General features: G+C 38.7%; 1 protein-coding gene across 1 annotated transcript in view; it reads left to right on the forward strand.

Annotated features, from left to right (window-relative positions):
- Positions 1-20,921, forward strand: part of LOC138326564 (sushi, von Willebrand factor type A, EGF and pentraxin domain-containing protein 1-like) — a 53,356-nt gene that overhangs the window by 30,454 nt on the left and 1,981 nt on the right. Inside the window, exons 18-28 of the mRNA XM_069272661.1 lie at positions 60-232; positions 481-714; positions 8,416-8,586; positions 10,347-10,517; positions 11,127-15,878; positions 16,068-16,256; positions 16,447-16,626; positions 17,029-17,211; positions 17,559-17,654; positions 19,883-19,978; positions 20,382-20,482. Coding sequence (XP_069128762.1) covers positions 60-232; positions 481-714; positions 8,416-8,586; positions 10,347-10,517; positions 11,127-15,878; positions 16,068-16,256; positions 16,447-16,626; positions 17,029-17,211; positions 17,559-17,654; positions 19,883-19,978; positions 20,382-20,482 — 6,346 coding nt within the window. The remainder of the gene's footprint in view (positions 1-59; positions 233-480; positions 715-8,415; positions 8,587-10,346; positions 10,518-11,126; positions 15,879-16,067; positions 16,257-16,446; positions 16,627-17,028; positions 17,212-17,558; positions 17,655-19,882; positions 19,979-20,381; positions 20,483-20,921) is intronic.

Consider the following 20,921-nt stretch of genomic DNA (forward strand, 5'->3'; position numbering starts at 1 on the left):
ATACAGAATAACGATAAGTTTATAATCGTTATATATTGTGTTATTTTATCTACCTGTAGGTTTGTGATAAGTGTGAACAATCACCAGCAGGTTACGGACGTATATGCAAATGATGGAGTCTGGCACCACATCATAGTCACGTGGGCATCGAACAGAGGCTCGTGGAAGATTTACAAAGATGGCGTTGTGTGGGACTCTGGCTATGATCTGGCGGCGGGAGAAATCATCGCAGGTAATTAGTGGTGTACGATTCATCAAGTCAGTAAGTCAACAATTTCATAATGACGTAAACGTGATGAAAACTTTGATCGAGTCTTGCTTTCTAATATACAGCGAAGTCATACAGAATATGCAGAAGAAAACTAGATTTGTTTTGTACCATAATATGACAGTCATGGTATTACTTATCTGTTCGATATTCATAATACTAAATAAATTATTGTTTGAGTATATTGCTAGTTTCATACTTTTAATTTGAAGGTGGCGGAACGTTCGTCGTGGGTCAAGAGCAGGATCCTGAAGGTTTCAGCAGTAGTGAATCCTTTATAGGAGAGTTAACACGACTGAATATCTGGTCTACTGAACTACCACTGACCACAATAGACTTGATGAGAATATCCTGTGACGTAGAACAGGGAGATGTGATAGCCTGGGCGGACATTCAATCAGGCATGCGTGGAACGTTAAGCGCAGAACCAGCTAATTTCTGTAGAGGTAAAGGCTGATCCTTAACTCTCTCTAAAACGCCATCTGCGCATGCGCCTCATGTGGATGACGATAGTGGCTTCTTTGCTTCAACTGTACGTGCATCCTTTTGTTTGGATATATACATATCAGCGCACTAAACGCTTTCAGGAACTTTCCATCTAACACTGTTTTATGCCTTAAGTCTAATAAAACAAATGGGAAATATGAAACCCTATCTATGGAGAATTGTAAACGAATAGTAAAGGAATCCGGCCAACATTCCTGAAGAAGCTTATGGAAACTTTCTATCTACTTCCTTAGTCGCCGGCAAACTATCATAATTATGTTGTAACATGGTCATGTTCTATTATGTATCGATAACACTAAGTTCTATTATATATCGATTACAGAAGGTGTGGGCATTTTATAACAATAATTTAATCCCGCGTTTGATAATATTTTTATTGTGATATAAGAGATAAAATGATATTTTAATCAAAACCATTTTTCCACGATATTGACCTAGAACAATCTATTATTTATTTTGTAAACAAGAAACTTTATTAGATTATGAATAAGCAGTATCATGACGAAGAAATGTTATAGAAAGCCCAGTATCCTAAGGAGTGTACCATAGAGTACACTAGTGAATCTTACATTCCAACAACGTAATGTACACCAACTTGTTTTCACGGGCGGTTCAATTTCGTGGGCGATATAAATTGGCGCGAAAACTTTTTATGAACTGTTAGTCTCGAAAACAAATAGCTGAGAAACAGTAACACGAAAACGCAAAATTTGGTACCGCGAAATGAAGTTGGTTGACAGTATGTGTATATGACCAGAGACATTATCAGATAGTCAGATGGTCAATTTCTATGACTAGATGTATATCTCCCAGTTATCTGAGAGATTCTAAGCATAAATAAAAGGGTTTAAAGGGTGATATGTTTTATGGTTTTCTCTAATGGAGCCTCACAGAGTTGAGAGAAGACCTTTCACGAGAATGTTTGGCAAATACAAGTGTTAAAATTTAGGCAACGTCCAAAGTGAAAAAAGATTATAAATAGTAAGTAAAATGAAATAACACAGAAACGTATGTGACCAGAGACATTATCAGATAGTCAGATGGTCAATTTCTATGACTAGATGTATATCTCCCAGTTATCTGAGAGTTTCTAAGCATAAATAAAAGGGTTTAAAGGGTGATATGTTTTATGGTTTTCTCTAATGGAGCCTCACAGAGTTGAGAGAAGACCTTTCACGAGAATGTTTGGCAAATACAAGTGTTAAAATTTAGGCAACGTCCAAAGTGAAAAAAGATTATAAATAGTATGTAAAATGAAATAACACAGAAACGTATGTGACCAGAGACATTATCAGATAGTCAGATGGTCAATTTCTATGACTAGATGTATATCTCCCAGTTATCTGAGAGTTTCTAAGCATAAATAAAAGGGTTTAAAGGGTGATATGTTTTATGGTTTTCTCTAATGGAGCCTCACAGAGTTGAGAGAAGACCTTTCACGAGAATGTTTGGCAAATACAAGTGTTAAAATTTAGGCAACGTCCAAAGTGAAAAAAGATTATAAATAGTATGTAAAATGAAATAACACAGAAACGTATGTGACCAGAGACATTATCAGATAGTCAGATGGTCAATTTCTATGACTAGATGTATATCTCCCAGTTATCTGAGAGTTTCTAAGCATAAATAAAAGGGTTTAAAGGGTGATATGTTTTATGGTTTTCTCTAATGGAGCCTCACAGAGTTGAGAGAAGACCTTTCACGAGAATGTTTGGCAAATACAAGTGTTAAAATTTAGGCAACGTCCAAAGTGAAAAAAGATTATAAATAGTACGTAAAATGAAATAACACAGAAACGTATGTGACCAGAGACATTATCAGATAGTCAGATGGTCAATTTCTATGACTAGATGTATATCTCCCAGTTATCTGAGAGTTTCTAAGCATAAATAAAAGGGTTTAAAGGGTGATATGTTTTATGGTTTTCTCTAATGGAGCCTCACAGAGTTGAGAGAAGACCTTTCACGAGAATGTTTGGCAAATACAAGTGTTAAAATTTCGGCAACGTCCAAAGTGAAAAAAGATTATAAATAGTATGTAAAATGAAATAACACAGAAAACGTATGTGACCAGAGACATTATCAGATAGTCAGATGGTCAATTTCTATGACTAGATGTATATCTCCCAGTTATCTGAGAGTTCCTTAGCATAAATAAAAGGGTTTAAAGGGTGATATGTTTTATGGTTTTCTCTAATGGAGCCTCACAGAGTTGAGAGAAGACCTTTCACGAGAATGTTTGGCAAATACAAGTGTTAAAATTTAGGCAACGTCCAAAGTGAAAAAAGATTATAAATAGTATGTAAAATGAAATAACACAGAAACGTATGTGACCAGAGACATTATCAGATAGTCAGATGGTCAATTTCTATGACTAGATGTATATCTCCCAGTTATCTGAGAGTTTCTAAGCATAAATAAAAGGGTTTAAAGGGTGATATGTTTTATGGTTTTCTCTAATGGAGCCTCACAGAGTTGAGAGAAGACCTTTCACGAGAATGTTTGGCAAATACAAGTGTTAAAATTTAGGCAACGTCCAAAGTGAAAAAAGATTATAAATAGTACGTAAAATGAAATAACACAGAAAACGTGGTGATACAGATATGTAGATATCATTATTAGCAATCAGATGCAACGATCTTGTTGAAACGTTCTTGATGAAAGTAAAAGAATTATTCGGTTTTTGTAACTTATTATCTTATATATATATATCGTCTCGTTGAGGGCCAAATACTTACTCTTAACGCAAACAATGTACGAGTTCGATGTCTGGTATCGCTGTAGGAAACTCTTTTTTGAAATGAAAATGCTTTGACTGGGCTTTCCTCACTTTCCTTACTTACTGTTAAAACAAAAAAGACGTGTGAGGAAAGTGCACCTGAAGTCTAAATACCCTGAAGTCAGAATTAAAGATGTCGCCCTTTTACTTTCGAAAATGAATCGTGGACTTTTGTCAGCCATGTTGGTTTTAGTCCAATAATACAACAAGCTCAATTAGGACTAGATGAAAACACATATTCATTCACCACTTTCTGAGAAATAGCTAGGGAAACTTACTTTAAAGACTAAAACTGACTACTTGTTACAGATGTTGTTTTGGGATTGGTCCCGAAATACGTTAGTATTAGGTATAACTAGGCCCAAAGGGGACACTTTCTATACATTTTCAGAAAGTTTTGAAAATAGTGATAACAAACTTTTAACGACTGCATTTCAAGAGACGCTGTTTTTAGAAAGGTATTAAGAACATTGGCAACAACTGGGAATCAGAGAGACTACTGAAAATAAATTATATCAAGACTTTTATTGCCGATATCAAAGGTGACCATCTGTCACATTCATTGTTTTAATGCAAAATACAATTATATTATCGGGCAAGGTCCAAGGGAATATTATAAAATTTCAATAAGACCCATTTAATACTTTCTGAGAAAAAAGATTAAATTTTTATTCGTTAAATAAAATAATGGCTGCAGAAAGGTCTTGTTAATATCGGATCGGACCCAAAATGCATGACCAATAGCAAGGATACAATTTAAACTACGAAATTATAATGATAAAAGAATATGATTGCCTGTTTGGCCGTTTTCTCATCGTGGGACCTACAAACCTACAAAGAAAAAAGTAAGATCTCTTCAATTATAAGAAATAGGGTAACCATCAAAATCCAAAATAGTTGCCGATTGGAAAGTCTACAAATGATAAGAGCGCAGCTCTCTGCGCGGCCGAAGGCCGCGTAGAGCGAAGCTCTACTAACCATAACACGGGTACATGTGTGAACATATAGATTCCGATACATTCCAGTACCCCTTGGACTCGCGCCTCCATGTAGGCAGCCATGATTTAATTCTCGTTATCAGCACGACGAGATTTGAAATTTCTGTACTAGACTTAATGTGTTATCAGTATACGCTTTAAAATTACTGTAAGTAGTTTTAATTTACACATATACAAGAACAACGCAATAAATGTACTGGTCCAATATACTGTGTATGTTCTCAACCGCACGGCACCGTCAGCAGTGACGTCACAAAACCTGACGCCAAAGATGACGGCACAGATTCGCGGGTATTTTTGATAGCATGGCATGTTGCCAAGTTTTCTCTGCATCATATAAAAACAAGATTGAAGTATATTGAGCTGTTCCATTTGGATTATTTTGAATTCTTTCTAACTATCGATAGTATGAGCTGGCAGGGACGTAGATATGATATTATATAAGTCTCTGGTGCTGTTCAGTAAAATATTTTATTGTTAATCTCGTAGAAAATTAAAGACAATATAAAGTTATGATGTTATAATCGTTTACATGTAGCTGCGCTCTTCTGAGGCTTTGCCTTCAATTCATAGAGAGCGCAGCCCGTTCGCGAAGCGAACTCTTGTGATAGAGGTGTCTCCGTAACGTTATTCTATGTAAATCATCCAATATATGTAGAGTTGGAAAACTTTCTCAAAAACCGGAAACAGGAAGTCAACACAAGATCCAGCATCGCGCAAGACGGTATCCAAAGTCACACTCTCGCGTGATTACAAAATCACACTCTCGCGTGATTACAAACAAGTAACGCTTGGAAAAATACAAAATGAAAAAATTAGTGAAAGATAAACCTTCCAATTTATTCTTACCTGAATCTAACAATTACATTTTGTCCTGAATCTTAACTTAAAAGCCGTTTTACGTGAGCAGTTGCTTCGGAATTTTTTAGACTGGTTCCCTTCCCTTAGTTCTCTACTCTCCGCCAGGCTGCGCTCCGCTCACTAGGGACCGGTAGCGGGTAACCATGATGATTTTTTTGATTGGTCAATCTACATATCCGGTTCGCCTGCATCACTTTTTTTTAGGCGTGGGAAACCCCTTTACGCACGAAGCGACGGATCTTAACGTAAAGAATAAATAATTTATTTGAACGATATATAAACAAAAGTAAATAAGATCTTAAGTTTTGAAATCATTTCGTGCTAACAGAGTTTAGAGTGTTCATAGGAACGACGTTAATGACGTTATTTTCTCTTAACGGAAGTAGCCGTCTCCATGATGACATATCATGCGCAGAAATGATGCGCACTACTCTGGAGTTGGAATTCCCACTCAAGATGGCTACCCGCTACCGGTCCTCAGTGAAGCGTACGCAAGGGAGGTAACTGAGGCGGGAACCAGTCTACGGAATTTGACATCGTTGGCAACGGAGAATGACGTTGAGATATAATTTGTAGCCGCAGTCACGTATTTTTGCAGAAAGTGAAAGTAGAAGTATCCTATGTTCAATATTGTTTTTCTTGTGATAAACTCAATGCCAGTAATTCAGCAAAGCTATTATTCTAATAATTAATAATTCTATAAATGGTTTCTAGCAGTACAGTTATTCAGCGCACCCAATAAGCTATAAAAACAAAACACATATCAATATCGATAAGACTGATGGGTCAGGGGAGAGTACTCTTTCGCCGTTGGAAATCCTTTATTTAGATCTACCTGGCATATTTCTATTTAGTTAAACATTAAAAAAACGAAAGAATGGATTACCTGCTGCGCTCTCAGATAGGCTTTGCCTAAAATTATATTATTAATTGAGTACTTTCTAAGAAGTAGCAAACATAGATTACCATGATCACTGTCTGTCGGCTTTGTTTTTCTTTCTTCTTTCTTTTTTTCTTTCTTTTTTTCTTTTACTTTTTCCAAAAATACAATAGGTAAAAATAAGGACCAGAAGGCAATCATAGAGAGCGCAGCGAACTCTTGTGATAGAGGTGTCTCGGTAACGTTATTCTATGTAATTCATCCATATATGTAGAGTTGGAAAACTTTCTGATAAACCGGAAACAGGAAGTCAACACACAAGATCCAGCATCGCGCAAGACAGTATCCAAAGTCACACTCTCGCGTGATTACAAAATCACATTTTCGCGTAATTACAAACAAGTAACGCTTGCAAAAAATCAAAATGAAAACAAGTGAAAGATAAACCTTCCAATTTATTCTTACCTGAATCTAACAATTACATTTTGTTCTGAATCTTAACTTAAAAGCCGTTTTACGTGAGCAGTTGCTTCGGAATTTTCCGTCTGGCAACGGAGAATGACGTTGAGATATAATTTGTAGCCGCAGTCACGTATTTTTGCAGAAAGTGAAAGTAGAAGTATCCTATGTTCAATATTGTTTTTCTTGTCATAAACTCAATGCCAGTAATTCAGCAAAGCTATGATTAATGATTGATAATTCTATATATGGTTTCTACCAGTACAGTTAGCATATTTCTATTTAGTTACACATTAAAAAAAACCAACAAACGAAAGAATGGATGAACCGCTGCGCTCTCAGATAGGCTTTACCTAAAATCATATTAGAATTTTCAGGGAAAAAAATGAATAACGATAAAATTAAAATTTAGAAGGCCAAACTTCATGATGGCTGCCTTTCGGCTATGGTTTGGAAATGACCCGACACTACTGGAAAAAAATCTTATAAGGGCGCAGCCCTTCGTGCCCGAAGTGCAAAGCACTTCTAAGGTAACAGATACACGAAAATATAAGATAAAATACAATCTTCAAAATTCAATCCTACACACTGACAGCTTCAGTTTGCGGCCGCCATTTTTTCATACATATGGGGAGGTTGTGCGTTGCTCCGGTACTGCTTTCCCCAGTAAATATATATTTAACTAATGCAAATGCATAACAGGGGTAATTCAACATTTTTTTTAAATTATTTTTTAATTGTTAATAATAACAGTTTGAAAATTAAAAGCTATAGAATGCAGTCAAAATATCCACGAAGGCGAAGATGAACACAAGGAATCATGACGTCACATAACGTCAACAAATGGCGCGAAATCATCGGATTCGCATACGCGGCACTCCAGGCCTTGAATGGACACAGAGAAATCCGAATCTTTCAGCTCATTTCTTTGAGTTTATGCTAGACAATTATTACATCATATACTTCTATAGTTTAAAGTGTGTCCTTTTATTTCTTAATTATGTCTTCTACATGAAATAGAAAATAAAATAAACAAATAGAGCTTTGCTCCTCCTAAGCCGTGCATGATTCATATTAAAACATCTGGCTGCGCCCTTTAAGGCCTTGCCATCAGTCATATTATATATATATATAATTTTAGAAAAATTCATACAGTACTTTCTGAGAAATTGTGATAAAAACCGATTGTCAAATGACTGGCCCTTTTGGTAATTGGGCTGGAAATGCAGTATACAAAACTACAAACCAAGAGGAATCTAAAGATAACCTTTCAAAATGATCTCTCAAATAGTTTTTGAGAAATAAATAAGAAATTATATTTGTCAAAATCTAAGGTGGCTGCCTGACTGTCAGGTTTTTCCTGGATCGGTTATACATAAGACACAAAGACACAACAAAGGCCCGAAAGGAACATACAGATAACGTTTCGGAAAGATTCCTTCTGTACTTTTTGAGAAATAACGGTTAACACCTGTAATTGACAAAATTTATTTCCACCTTCCAGTATTAATTCACATCACTGTGCAATATATGTATTGCCCTGCAATTTTATATTCTAAAACTGACTATACAATTTCAAAATTTCTCCACTGACCGATGACTTAAAAAACCATGACTTGATAATCATTTGACTATTTTGATAGAAATGACATGTTGTTGTTAAGATTGTCCGGTTCCGGTCACCCCTACCTACGGCAACATCGACTATACTGGCACCACTTCCGGTTCCATTGTGACGTACGCATGTCTGCGTGGCTTCAATGTGGCGGGTAGGGACAGACGACAGTGCCTGGTAACGGGCGACTGGGAAGGGGAAAGAACTCCTACCTGTCAGCGTAAGTAGACTCAGTAAAATATACTGTACTGATACTTTAAAGGTTGTATTTACGTGTATGATTGATTTCTTCTGTATCACTCGATTGACAGTCATTGTTACAGAATTATTTATTAAATATTTATTGTTCACATTACCATTCACATAAGGCTTTCTACATTCACATCCCATATGAAGCGTACTTCATTTGGTTTCTTTCTAATGGGGATAATTGCGTTAATAATCAATAAGTAAAGAATTGATTATTAAGGCACTTTACATGTAGAAGAGACTTTTTAAAGCCGACCAATGAGTTTGCAGCGGAGAGACCTCGCTCATGCATATTATATCGCCACGGACACTATGAATTTTAATAAGATGATTGTTAAGAATCTAGAGTAATGTTTTATATTTTACTTTGAGAGATGTTGATCCTACATCCCTCCCCCTCCCATAAAACTACCAACATATCTTTTTTCCCTTTTTCTTATATTTATTTTGTTGCACTGAAACCTCCAATGTTTCCTGTTATGGCCAACTCAAAAGCACCATATGGTTTGTCAGTTGTGCATTTACATGTTGGAAAAGTTGGCAATAATTGTAATTCTTGGCAAAATTTAATACTAATTACTTAGGTATCTAAAATCTGTCACAAACCAAACAAATCCACAGTTTTCAGTTTTCCGGTATATTTTGTTCTTTCAACACGAGATTCTGGTTGATAATCAGCATTATTACCTGTTTGTCAGTTTGTGACACATGAACCTCGCAAATGTCCTCCTGGGAATCGTCGGTTACACTTTGACCACATTGTAATGGAGACGAATCATTAATAAATAAATCCACCAAACTGTCCCTCCCGTTATTATTAGAATCTCTAATTGTCGGTGGCAAGGGTAAATTTGGGGGAAAATCATCATCATCACTGCTGGAATCGGCCATATTACATAAACTCACAACAGGTTACAACGATATGTATTCTCCTACGCGTTTGATATTTATTACAATCATATATGTGAAAATGATGAATAAGTCATATAAGTAAATATTAACGCTTGAAAAAGAAAAATTCTGTCAACAAGCGCTCCTTGGAGCAGCGGAAAGAGCATCGGACCAGAAACTAAGGTAAGTTGAAAGTCGATGGATCGAATCCCACTAGAGACATGTAAGTAAAATGAATTCTTAATATATGTTCTCTTTCCATTGTGTTGTGATTTGAAATACGGTGTTGAGTGAAACTATAGGGTGCTGTAGGGAACAGAAAAGAGAAAAGACTTTTTAGAGAAAAGTATTTATGTATATATATATATTTTCAAAATTCAATTTTTACCCCCGAGGTTTTCTGTTGTTTTTGAAAAACATGGAAACGTTGGACATTTTTCATTAGCGTATATATTTCCATAAGGACATATGCTCTATCGTTCGCAAAGTTTGGTACATTATGGCGATATCCCCCCCCCCCCCCCCCCCCCCCCGCAAACATAATGGGACTTTAAATGTTACAAATCATAACTTCAGTAAATAGAAAAAGTTTTCTTTCGCAGTTACAAAATGTAGAAGTGTCTTCTAGTGTTTTCATATCAAAATCATTTTAAAAATTCATATGGACTAAGCTAAATTAAAACTAGCCGAGAGGTATGCCTATGTTGTAACAACGTTTACAAATTATCAGTCTTACAATAAAATATTTAATTAACGTGTTTACAAAAATGAACGATACAGGTGTGTTTTCTTTGCAATGAAATTACCGATAATTATACTGATTAAGTTTATGTTAATTAGGAGTTGAATGCGGCTACCCAGGAAATATAGCAAATGGCTTCGTCGACGGCGTGTTCAGCTACGATAACAGAGTTCGTTACACATGCTACAAAAACCACCATTTGGTTGGTAACCGTACCCGTTACTGTAATGCTGAAGGCTACTGGGAAGGAACAGCGCCAATCTGCGAAGGTAGGACTCACTACACCTTAACTATTTACTGGTCTAATTCCGTTATGTGGACAAATTCTTATTATTAAATAACCCAAATGTCATTAGGATATTCCTCTATGTACCTGATATTAGACATAAGCATTTTTAAATTGATAGATCGCCCGCTGTCAATCAAACCGCTCGTGACATTGTATTTTGTATTGTGTATGATATGATGTTCGCTCCGACATTGAATGTGTACACGTGCGAGCACGAGGCATGGCTATATTAAACTGGCGATCGGTCAATAGTTGAATAAACTGATTCCTGTAACTCATCGTACTTTGCTCTAGACATTGCGAAATACTGTGAACCAACTTTCGTTCGCGTGTGGTTTACTTTAATCTTAATTAATATCTACATATTCTACATTGGTAGGAAATATCCTTCCATTGTTAAATCCGCGAATTATTATATTCGGGAACTTGTTTTGAAATGGAAATCGCGAAATTTAATAGTTCAATAACACCTTTAATGTAAAACACAATGTGATATAGCATATGATATGTCTTATAACCCTATCAATGTAGTAAAACTCACATCTATATAACGCTATTAGTAATAAAGGTATTCTTTTTGTCTTTGTAGCTGTGAAGTGCAATCTCCCCGAGCTGTCAGCAAACACTAGGGCTCTTCATACAAACACCATATTCTCTCCTGGCGACACAATTTCGTTTGGCTGTGCTGACGGACATACAATGCACACAAACCATTCAACAGTCCTTTGTCAGTCTGACGGAACATTTTCCAGGAGTATACCATCGTGTGATCTCCAAAAATGTAAGACACCTCCTCACGTCGATATGGCGTCGCCAGGAGAAGAACTGGCCGAATACTCAGTGGGGCATATTCTTACTTATGAATGCGACTTCGCATATGCCTTGTCAGATAAGAATCCGTCCGGTACGATTCGGTGCCTGCCGTCGGGAGAATGGGAACAGAACATTCCTGTATGCAACATCTTAGTTTGCGACGAACCACCTGATGTCATTAATGGCAGAGCAGAGTGGACATCACTCACGTTTCTCAGTACAGCGGAGTACATTTGTGACCCAGGTTATACCATCATCAGATCAGATAACATTGCTGAATGCGTAGAAACCAGACTTTGGGAACCCCCTCCACCTGAGTGTGTTCCCGTGGACTGTGGCGTTCCGGACAGCGTACCCAATAGTATTCTCAAGGCTGATAGCTACACATACCGTTCCATAGCAACATATCAGTGTAACGGAGGGTTCGAAATTCAGGGAAATGCTCAGATATCTTGTCTTCAAAATGGGTCATGGAGTGAAGGGATTCCTATATGTAGTCCCATGTCTTGTGGTACCCCAAATACAGTCGAAAATGGACGATTTATTGGCACCGAATTTACGTATGGTAACACGGTAAGATATGTTTGTGATAACGGGTACCTTATGAGTGGAGTGGAGGAAAGAACATGTGAACAAGATGGCCGCTGGACAAGTCAAATTCCAAATTGCAGAAGGCGTGAATGTGTCAAACCGCCTTTTATTTTAAACGGGTTCTTCACAAATAACGCCTTTTATTTTGGCGACGAAGTGGTATACCAGTGTAACGTGGGGTATGAGATTGAAGGAAGTACTAGTCTGGAGTGTCAGGCCGATGGCTCCTGGTCCCCATCTCCCCCTACATGTTCTCCTGTGGAATGCCCGGCGCTACGAAACATACGTAATGGATTAGTCACCACACTAGGTCGCACTTTTACCAGTAAATCGGAATATTCTTGTGATCCTGGTTACGAGTTAGAAGGGGAATCTGTCCGGATTTGCCAACCAGAAGGATTCTGGTCTGGTAGTGCTCCATCATGTCAGCCAGGCAGCTGCTCAACCCCACTCCCTATACCAAATGGAAACGTGGACTTCAAGGAACTCCGACTCGGTTCTGTAGCCACCTATGAATGTGATCCGGGTTATACCCTTGAAGGAAGTGATGTTCGTCGGTGTATGCCAACGTTAACTTGGTTCGGTACAGCCCCTACCTGTAATGCTGTTAGATGTGATGAACCGCCAACCATTGTTAATGGCGGACGATCAACCAACGGATTAACATTTAACTCGGTCGCTACATATTTTTGCGACACAGGCTTTGTACTTGAAGGTTCAAATACTCTGAATTGTTCGGCTTCTGCCGAATGGGCAGGTGTGGTGCCCTCTTGTAACATAGTACGATGTGAATCTCCCTCCACGGTTACGTCTAATGGCCGTATGTACGGAACCAACTTCACCTTTAATAACACCATCCACTATGAATGCGATATTGGGTATAATTTAGTTGGTGCTGCTAACAGAACATGTCTATCGAATGGAGCGTGGGATGCTCCGATACCTATTTGTGAAATAGTAAACTGTAACAGAGCTTTTCTGGCAAACGGATCTCCATCGACATTTAAAACAGAATACGATTCTGTTGTAACGTTCACGTGTAGATCCGGTTACGTTTTGTTTGGGTCCTCGGAGAGGAGGTGTTTAGAGAGTGGATTGTGGAGCGGTCCATCCCCTGTCTGTGTTATCTGTGATCCGCCTCCAGTCGTCGACTTCGCCACCTTTACTGTTTCTGATGAAGGAGTTGTTACATACGAATGTAATGCCGGGTATGACCTCACAGGCCGACGTGAACTTATGTGTCGCATAGACGGCATATATCCAGAGTTACCTCCAAGATGTGTTCCTAGAGCGTGTCCTAACATAGAGGATGAAGAATTTCAGAACGGAACCATTTCATTGGATGAAAACACTGTTGGTTCTACAGTAACTTATAACTGTGACGAAGGATTTGAATTAGTTGGAGGTAGTACAAGAGACTGTTTGTCAAACGGACAATGGAGCGGAACTCTGCCATTTTGTAACATTATTCGATGCGCGGGCTCCTTTTCCATACAAAATGGTGACATTGAAAATGTATTTGATAACGTGTATACAACAGTATTGAAATTCACATGTAACGAAGGCTACATCATGATCGGAAATCCTGCGATCACTTGCCAGTCGGACGGGACATGGAACGGAACAGAACCGACATGCAATCAGGTAGAATGTCCAACTCCAGAAAAGATATTGAAAGGGGAAGTTGATTTCACTGCCATTGTGTACGGAAGTATAGTTACGTACACGTGTGAAGCAGGTTTCGAGGCAAATGGTAATCTAACAAGAATATGCGAATCGAACGGAAATTGGTCGGGAGACGCACCCACGTGTATACCAATCGTATGTCCTCCACCCCAGCCAATCGAAAACGGAGAAATTATTGGCAATATATACAATCTGGGAAGCCAGGTACGTTACCGCTGTAATTCCGGTTATATTCTTGACTCGGTTTCATTCCGCTTGTGTATGTACAGTAAGGTGTGGTCTGGACCAGAACCAAACTGCAATAGAGTTCGGTGTATACCGCCAAGGACACCGCCTAATTCCAGAATTATAAGTCAACACCAACTAAACTACTTCTTCGAGGATACTATCCAGATCGAATGTGACGAAGGCTACGAACTTTCCAGAGGCAATAGCATAAGAAAATGTGAAGCTACAAGAAAGTGGTCACGTCCCTTCCCGAAATGTACAATTATAATGTGTGATGATATTCCCGCAAAACCAAATGCGATGACATCTCTCTTGAATGGGACAACAACGTATAACAGCATGGTCCAAGTAAAGTGTAATGAAGGTTATAAAAGTATAGGTGGTTCGGCCGTTACCTCTACATGTGGACTGGATGGAAGGTGGTCGGCAGTACGTATAGAATGCTCGCCAGCTGAATGTGAAGACGTACCAGTTATAAGTAATGCACGCGTGATTGGGAATAGTTTCCTCTATGGTGACAAACTCACCGTGAAATGCATGGACGGCTATTCCATTAGTGGTGATTCCCAATTAACTTGTCAGGGCAACGGGTCCTGGTCAGCCGCCAATAACCCCGAATGTTTGATAATTTCGTGTGGAAATCCAGGCGATTTTGGAAACGGACAGATCGAAGGCTCGCAATTTACCTTTAATAGTGAAATAGTTTATTCTTGTGGGTTTGGTTATGAACTTATAGGGCTGGGAAGGCGGTCCTGTCAACAGAACGGTACGTGGAGTGGCTCTGCACCAACATGTCGACTGATTACATGCACTGTTCCCACCATTTGGAAAGGATCAGCTTCGCTGGTGAAGGCCACATATGTCGTTGACGATGTAGTGTCGTACGTCTGTGATGAGGGATATGTTATGGTTGGTAACACCGATCTGGTGTGTACATCTGACGGGTCGTGGAATGGCACTTTACCACAGTGTGATCGAATCACTTGTCCCAAGCCGGAGAGGATATTCAATGGTGAAGTCATGGAAAACGGTTTGGTTTACCAAAGTCGTTCTATTTACACGTGCGATGAAGGATTTGAGTTAGAAGGCGAGGAGATTCTAACGTGTATAGAAAATGGAAGATGGAGTGCTGAATATCCCGTCTGTAACCCGGTCAGTTGTGGCGAACCTGTGTACGTTGCCAACTCTGGACGCTTGGGAGATTTGTACACGTATGGAAACCTTCTGACATATTTTTGTGAGGATGGATACACACTTATCGGAGATGACGTGCTAGTTTGTCTGGAGGATGCATCGTGGTCAAGTTACCCACCTCAATGCGAACCGATCTCTTGTGGCCCTCCACCACAGGTATCAGACGCTATTCGAAATGGTGACGATTTCAGTTTTAAAAATACAGTGGAATACATATGTGAAGCAGGATATGAACTAGAGGGAAACAATGTTCTTCGTTGTGCCGCGAATAGTCTATGGAAAGGCGACATGCCAGTATGTTACCCCGTGGACTGTGGTCCGCCACCTGAGCTTCCACATTCCAATACTATCTTCTCCGACACTACTTTCGACAGCGTCGTCACTTTTTATTGTGATTCGGGCTTCACGTTAAGTGGGGATCCGATGGCTAAATGCTCCGTGGATGCCACGTGGAATATCGATCAAAATCTAAGGTGTGTCGCAGTTGACTGTGGTCCACCGCCAACGTTTTCGAATTCAGTAGCGTCTGTGATGTCAACGACCTATCCTTCTGAAGCAGCATATTCCTGTGCTGACGGGTTTGTTATGGCCGCTAATTCTGTATTACGCTGTGCTGAAACAGGAAAGTGGATTGGAAACACTCCACGCTGTGAGAGAGATAGTTGCGGTGTACCGAAGACTCGATCTAACGTTGTTGTGGTTGGTAGCGATCATCTTCTCGGAGGTACTATAACGTTTTCCTGCCCTGTAGGCTACGTGTTGATCGGGGACTCGACAGCAACATGTACATCATCGGGGGAATGGAGCAGCTCTTCGCCTGATTGTCAAAGTAAATATATCTGATACTATATTTATATACAAGTGCTATTTCTAAGACAATGGGAGTTTGAACCTTCTGAAATTAGTTATACACAGCATACTAAATATAATGTGCATACATACATATTTTTCACTATTAACATTCACTAGTTCAATAAGTAAGCAGCAAAAGTGGTATAGACACACTTTCATCTTGCAGTTGTTTCCTGTGGAGCCTTTCCTGTGTTCGATTCCAACCTCATCATTAGCACAGTGAGGAAAGATAGATATGAGTTCGGAGACAGCATAGAATTCATCTGCAACGAAGGGTATGTTCTTACTGGCACAGCGTCCTCTGAGTGCCAGGCCAATGGCAGATGGAGTTCTACGAATCCTACTTGTATCGAGGGTAAGGCTTCTATATTTCAATGTTAAAGATAATTAAATGTTCATAGACTGAATTGAAAGCAGTACTGCAGATCAGACAAGTACAATAGTAGGTAATTTAGCGTTTTCTTCCGAGTTACTAGACCTATTTTGGATATGTCGAAATACTGTAAAGTATTTGCATTTTCCATATAATGTGTTGCACGTTGTAGAAAATGTCGAAGCCTGTCCTGAACGGCGCGATCTGGCGAATGCTGATCCCATACCCTCAGCTTATAGAGAGGGTGAGATGTACACAGTGCAGTGCATGACGGGATACGAAGGTGTCGGTAACATGGAAGTCACATGTTCCCCAGAACATGTGTGGTCGAATCCAGCTGGAATATGCCGACGTAAGGTTAAAGATTTACCGGCCCAATCCTTCCTACTGAAAGGTCAAATTCCGCGTGTACAATGAAATATTATATACGGGTTTCCGGCTGATTGCCTAATACAATGTAATGTATATTAATGAAATAAGAAAAACAAACAATCCATCTTATATTCACTAAGTAGGCCTAGTCTAAACATCTTAATTAATCATTTGTTTGTAAAATGACAGCCTTTCAAAAATAAAATGATGTAATGATCAATTCGATATGATAATTTGCTTGGGAATACATTTAATTTTATTTTTTTTTTCAACAATTTTTTCTCGTCATAACAGATTTTTTGTTCTAACCACAAAATCATGATTCGAGTAAAGTTTTTTACGCTGTAGAAACTACTCTTAATGGATTATGATTGTGTTGTAGGGGTGTCTTGCGGAAAACCAAGAGTTACCGACATAGTAAATGTCATCAGAATATCTGGTCGCTCCTATCTCTATGGCGACAAGATACGCTACCGGTGTCGCCCTGGAATAGCACCCGTCAAAATACCCCCCATTTTAACATGTCTACCAAGCGGGGACTGGGACGGAGAAATCGCCTGCTCACGTAAGTCAACAATTCACATTCTTCCATGCGGATCAAAAGAAATAAAGATATTCATAGTTTTTTTAAAGCCACGGAGTTAAGTTCAGAGATATTTTCTGATACATTTTGAGTTCAAATGAAGACAAACTTTCCATCATGCTACGTCATTGTAGACTGTTTTGATCTAAGAACTGATAACGCACTTATATAGTTTCCTCTGGCAGGTAGCATCCTTCTGTTTCAATCGCTCCAACTCGCTTCGTTGCGCTATGATATTTTCCTGTGTGAATTGGATACTGGTTTTGCCTGTTAGGAAAAGTTGTAATAGTGGTGTTTGGATGGCCTAACATTGCTGTTATTTGTTGTAGTGCCTTGTAAAGGCGGATGCTTTAACGGCGGTCACTGCCTCGGTTTGTATGGCTGCAAGTGTCCAACTGGCTATGGTGGCAGGCGATGTGAAAAGGGTAAGTCATGTTCTAATAAAAAAAAAATGAAAGCATATTGATGTCTTCATGCACCTATCGCGTGTAAAATTCATAATGACGGAGTGTAAAGAAATCGATGGAAGAAAGTAGGAGTTCACCAAACCTAGCCCATATAACTCCTCTGTTAACAAGAAGCTTACCAAGATAGTATCTCACTCACTATATTGCATTCCACGTCTTCTGCCTCCGACATTTCAGCACAAAAAACTTTTCTTAAAGACTATTGCTTTATAAACAACCAAATAATGATAATTTTTTGCCGCAGTAAAAATATCGAAGAAAGTATGTGTACATAGTTTTAAATGTATTTGTGTAATCGATGTTACTTTTAGAAATTTTGTCAGCATACTCCAAGTTTTCTAGTTGAAGGTTTGGCTTGTTGCATGATCAATCCTTTTTCTCAACAGAGTCAGTAAATGTGTCCAATTAATTCGAACCAATGCTGGTTTTGAATTTTAAGACTGGTTCTTTCAGTCCAGTAACGTGTTTTTGAGTTAAAGTTTGGCTATTTCAGCCCAGTGCCGTGTTTTTGATTATAAGTTTGGTTGTTTCAGCCCAGTGCCGTGTTTTGAGTATAAGTTTGGTTGTTTCAGCCCAGTGCCGTGTTTTTGATTATAGGTTAGCCTGTTTCAGCTCTGTGCCGTGTTTTTGATTTTAAGTTTGGCTGTTTCAGCTCTGTGCGTGTTTTTGATTATAAGTTTGGTTGTTTCAGCCCAGTGCCGTGTTTTTTATTATAAGTTTGGCTGTTTCAGCTCTGTGCGTGTTTTTGATGATAAGTTTGGCTGTTCCAGCCCAATGCCGTGTTTTTAGTACAAGTTTGGTTGATTCAGCTCTGTGCGTGTTTTTGAGTATAAGTTTGGCTGTTTCAGCTCTGTGCTGTGGTTTTGAGTATAAGTTCGGTTGTTTCAGCCCAGTGCCGTGTTTTTGATTATAAGTTTGGTAGTTTCAGCCCAGTGCCGTGTTTTTGATTTTAAGTTTGGTAGTTTCAGCCCAGTGCCGTGTTTTTGAGTAAAAGTTTGGTTGTTTCAGCCCAGTGCCGTGTTTTGAGTATAAGTTTGGTTGTTTCAGCCCAGTGCCGTGTTTTTGATTATAAGTTTGGTAGTTTCAGCCCAGTGCCGTGTTTTTGATTACAAGTTTGGTTGTTTCAGCACAGTGCCGTGTTTTGAGTATAAGTTTGGTTGTTTCAGCCCAGTTCCGTGTTTTCAGTATACGTTTGGCTGTTTCAGCCCAATGCCGTGTTTTGAGTATAAGTTTGGTTGTTTCAGCCCAGTGCCGTGTTTTTGATTATAGGTTAGCCGTTTCAGCTCTGTGCCGTGTTTTTGATTATAAGTTTGGCTGTTTCAGCTCTGTGCGTGTTTTTGATGATAAGTTTGGCTGTTCCAGCCCAATGCCGTGTTTTTAGTACAAGTTTGGTTGATTCAGCTCTGTGCGTGTTTTTGAGTATAAGTTTGGCTGTTTCAGCTCTGTGCTGTGGTTTTGAGTATAAGTTCGGTTGTTTCAGCCCAGTGCCGTGTTTTTTATTATAAGTTCGGTTGTTTCAGCCCAGTGTCATGTTTTTGATTATAAGATTGGTAGTTTCAGCCCAGTGCCGTGTTTTTGAGTATAAATTTGGTTGTTTCAGCCCAGTGCCATGTTTTGAGTATAAGTTTGGTTGTTTCAGCCCAGTGCCGTGTTTTTTATTATAAGTATGGCTGTTTCAGCCCAGTGCCGTGTTTTTGATTACAAGTTTGGTTGTTTCAGCACAGTGCCGTGTTTTGAGTATAAGTTTGGTTGTTTCAGCTCTGTGCCGTGTTTTCAGTATACGTTTGGCTGTTTCAGCCCAGTGCCGTGTGTTTTGAGTATAAGTTTGGTTGTTTCAGCCCAGTGCCGTGTTTTTGATTATAGGTTAGCCGTTTCAGCTCTGTGCCGTGTTTTTTATTTTAAGTTTGGCTGTTTCAGCTCTGTGCGTGTTTTTGATTATAAGTTTGGCTGTTTCAGGTTTTTTATTATAAGTTTGTTGTTTCAGCTCTGTGTCGTGTTTTTTATTATAAGTTTGGTTGTTTCAGCTCTGTGTCGTGTTTTTTTATTATAAGTTTGTTGTTACAGCTCTGTGTCGTGTTTTTGATTATAAGTTTGGTTGTTTCAGCTCTGCCGTGTCGTGTTTTTGATTATAAGTTTGGCTGTTTCAGCCCAGTGCCATGTTTTGATTATAAGTTTGGTTGTTTCAGCTCTGTGCGTGTTACCATGCCTACACGGCGGAAGGTGTACAGCTCCATACAAATGTTCCTGTCCTCCAGCTTACACCGGTGTCAGATGTCAAAAACGTAATCAAACTTAATTCGTCATAGGGTTAGATTAATTAGGTTTTTTAAATACAAGGCAGAATATATTTCGTCTTCTATTAAAACACCATCATTTCACTAAGTCACGTAGTAGACCGTTGGATATAAGAGGTCCCGACTTTTTTCTTTATTCAAGATTTTCTTTCTCATACCTGGTATGTCTACGACTTTTAATCGATGTGTTGGCAAACGTTCTGTTTAAATATAAATATTCTGATCCTTTTGAAGAAACTCTAACAATGGCTATACGCCTGTAATTTATACATCAAACAACCGATAGTCTAGCTGAATCTACTATGGTAGTAAGATTAGGACTGAGAGCACTGAAATGTGAAATTAACGTACAGTACTTATTTGTATTTATCAACTTATTGGTGTATTACAGCCGTATGTAACCAACCCTGTCAGAACGGAGGCAGATGTATCAAACCAAACAGATGCAAGTGTCCGCATGGCTTAAAACCACCGTTCTGCGCAAGTGGCAAAGTAGGTATATACGGTTTTCTAAAATAATATCTAGTAATCACTTTTTGCTTGTCTTCAAATAACTATATGTTTTTCTTAAATACCATCTAGTAATTACTTTTTGCCGCATTTGGTGCAACACATGAAGAAATTTAGAGATTACAAACTACGACAGCAAATTGAACTCTTTGACAAAATGCTAAAAACGTGTTATTTTGACAAGCAAAGTAAAATAATCGACTTAATTTCCTCTTAAAACATAACATTTTTGGCGACAGGGTGAAATGCGTTTAGGCCATCTGACCCGATCATGCTCTGTCCGTCGTTGTGCGTCTTGAGTAAACTTTTCATTTAAACAACTTCAATAACCGAGAGGTACAGGGTATTGGTATTTAGCATGTAGCATGCTGGCATTATGGGCTACCATATTTCTTCAAATTAAATGACCTTGACCTTTCAT

The sequence above is a fragment of the Argopecten irradians genome, chromosome 6 (genome assembly GCF_041381155.1).
Source record: "Argopecten irradians isolate NY chromosome 6, Ai_NY, whole genome shotgun sequence".
NCBI lineage: Eukaryota > Metazoa > Mollusca > Bivalvia > Pectinida > Pectinidae > Argopecten > Argopecten irradians.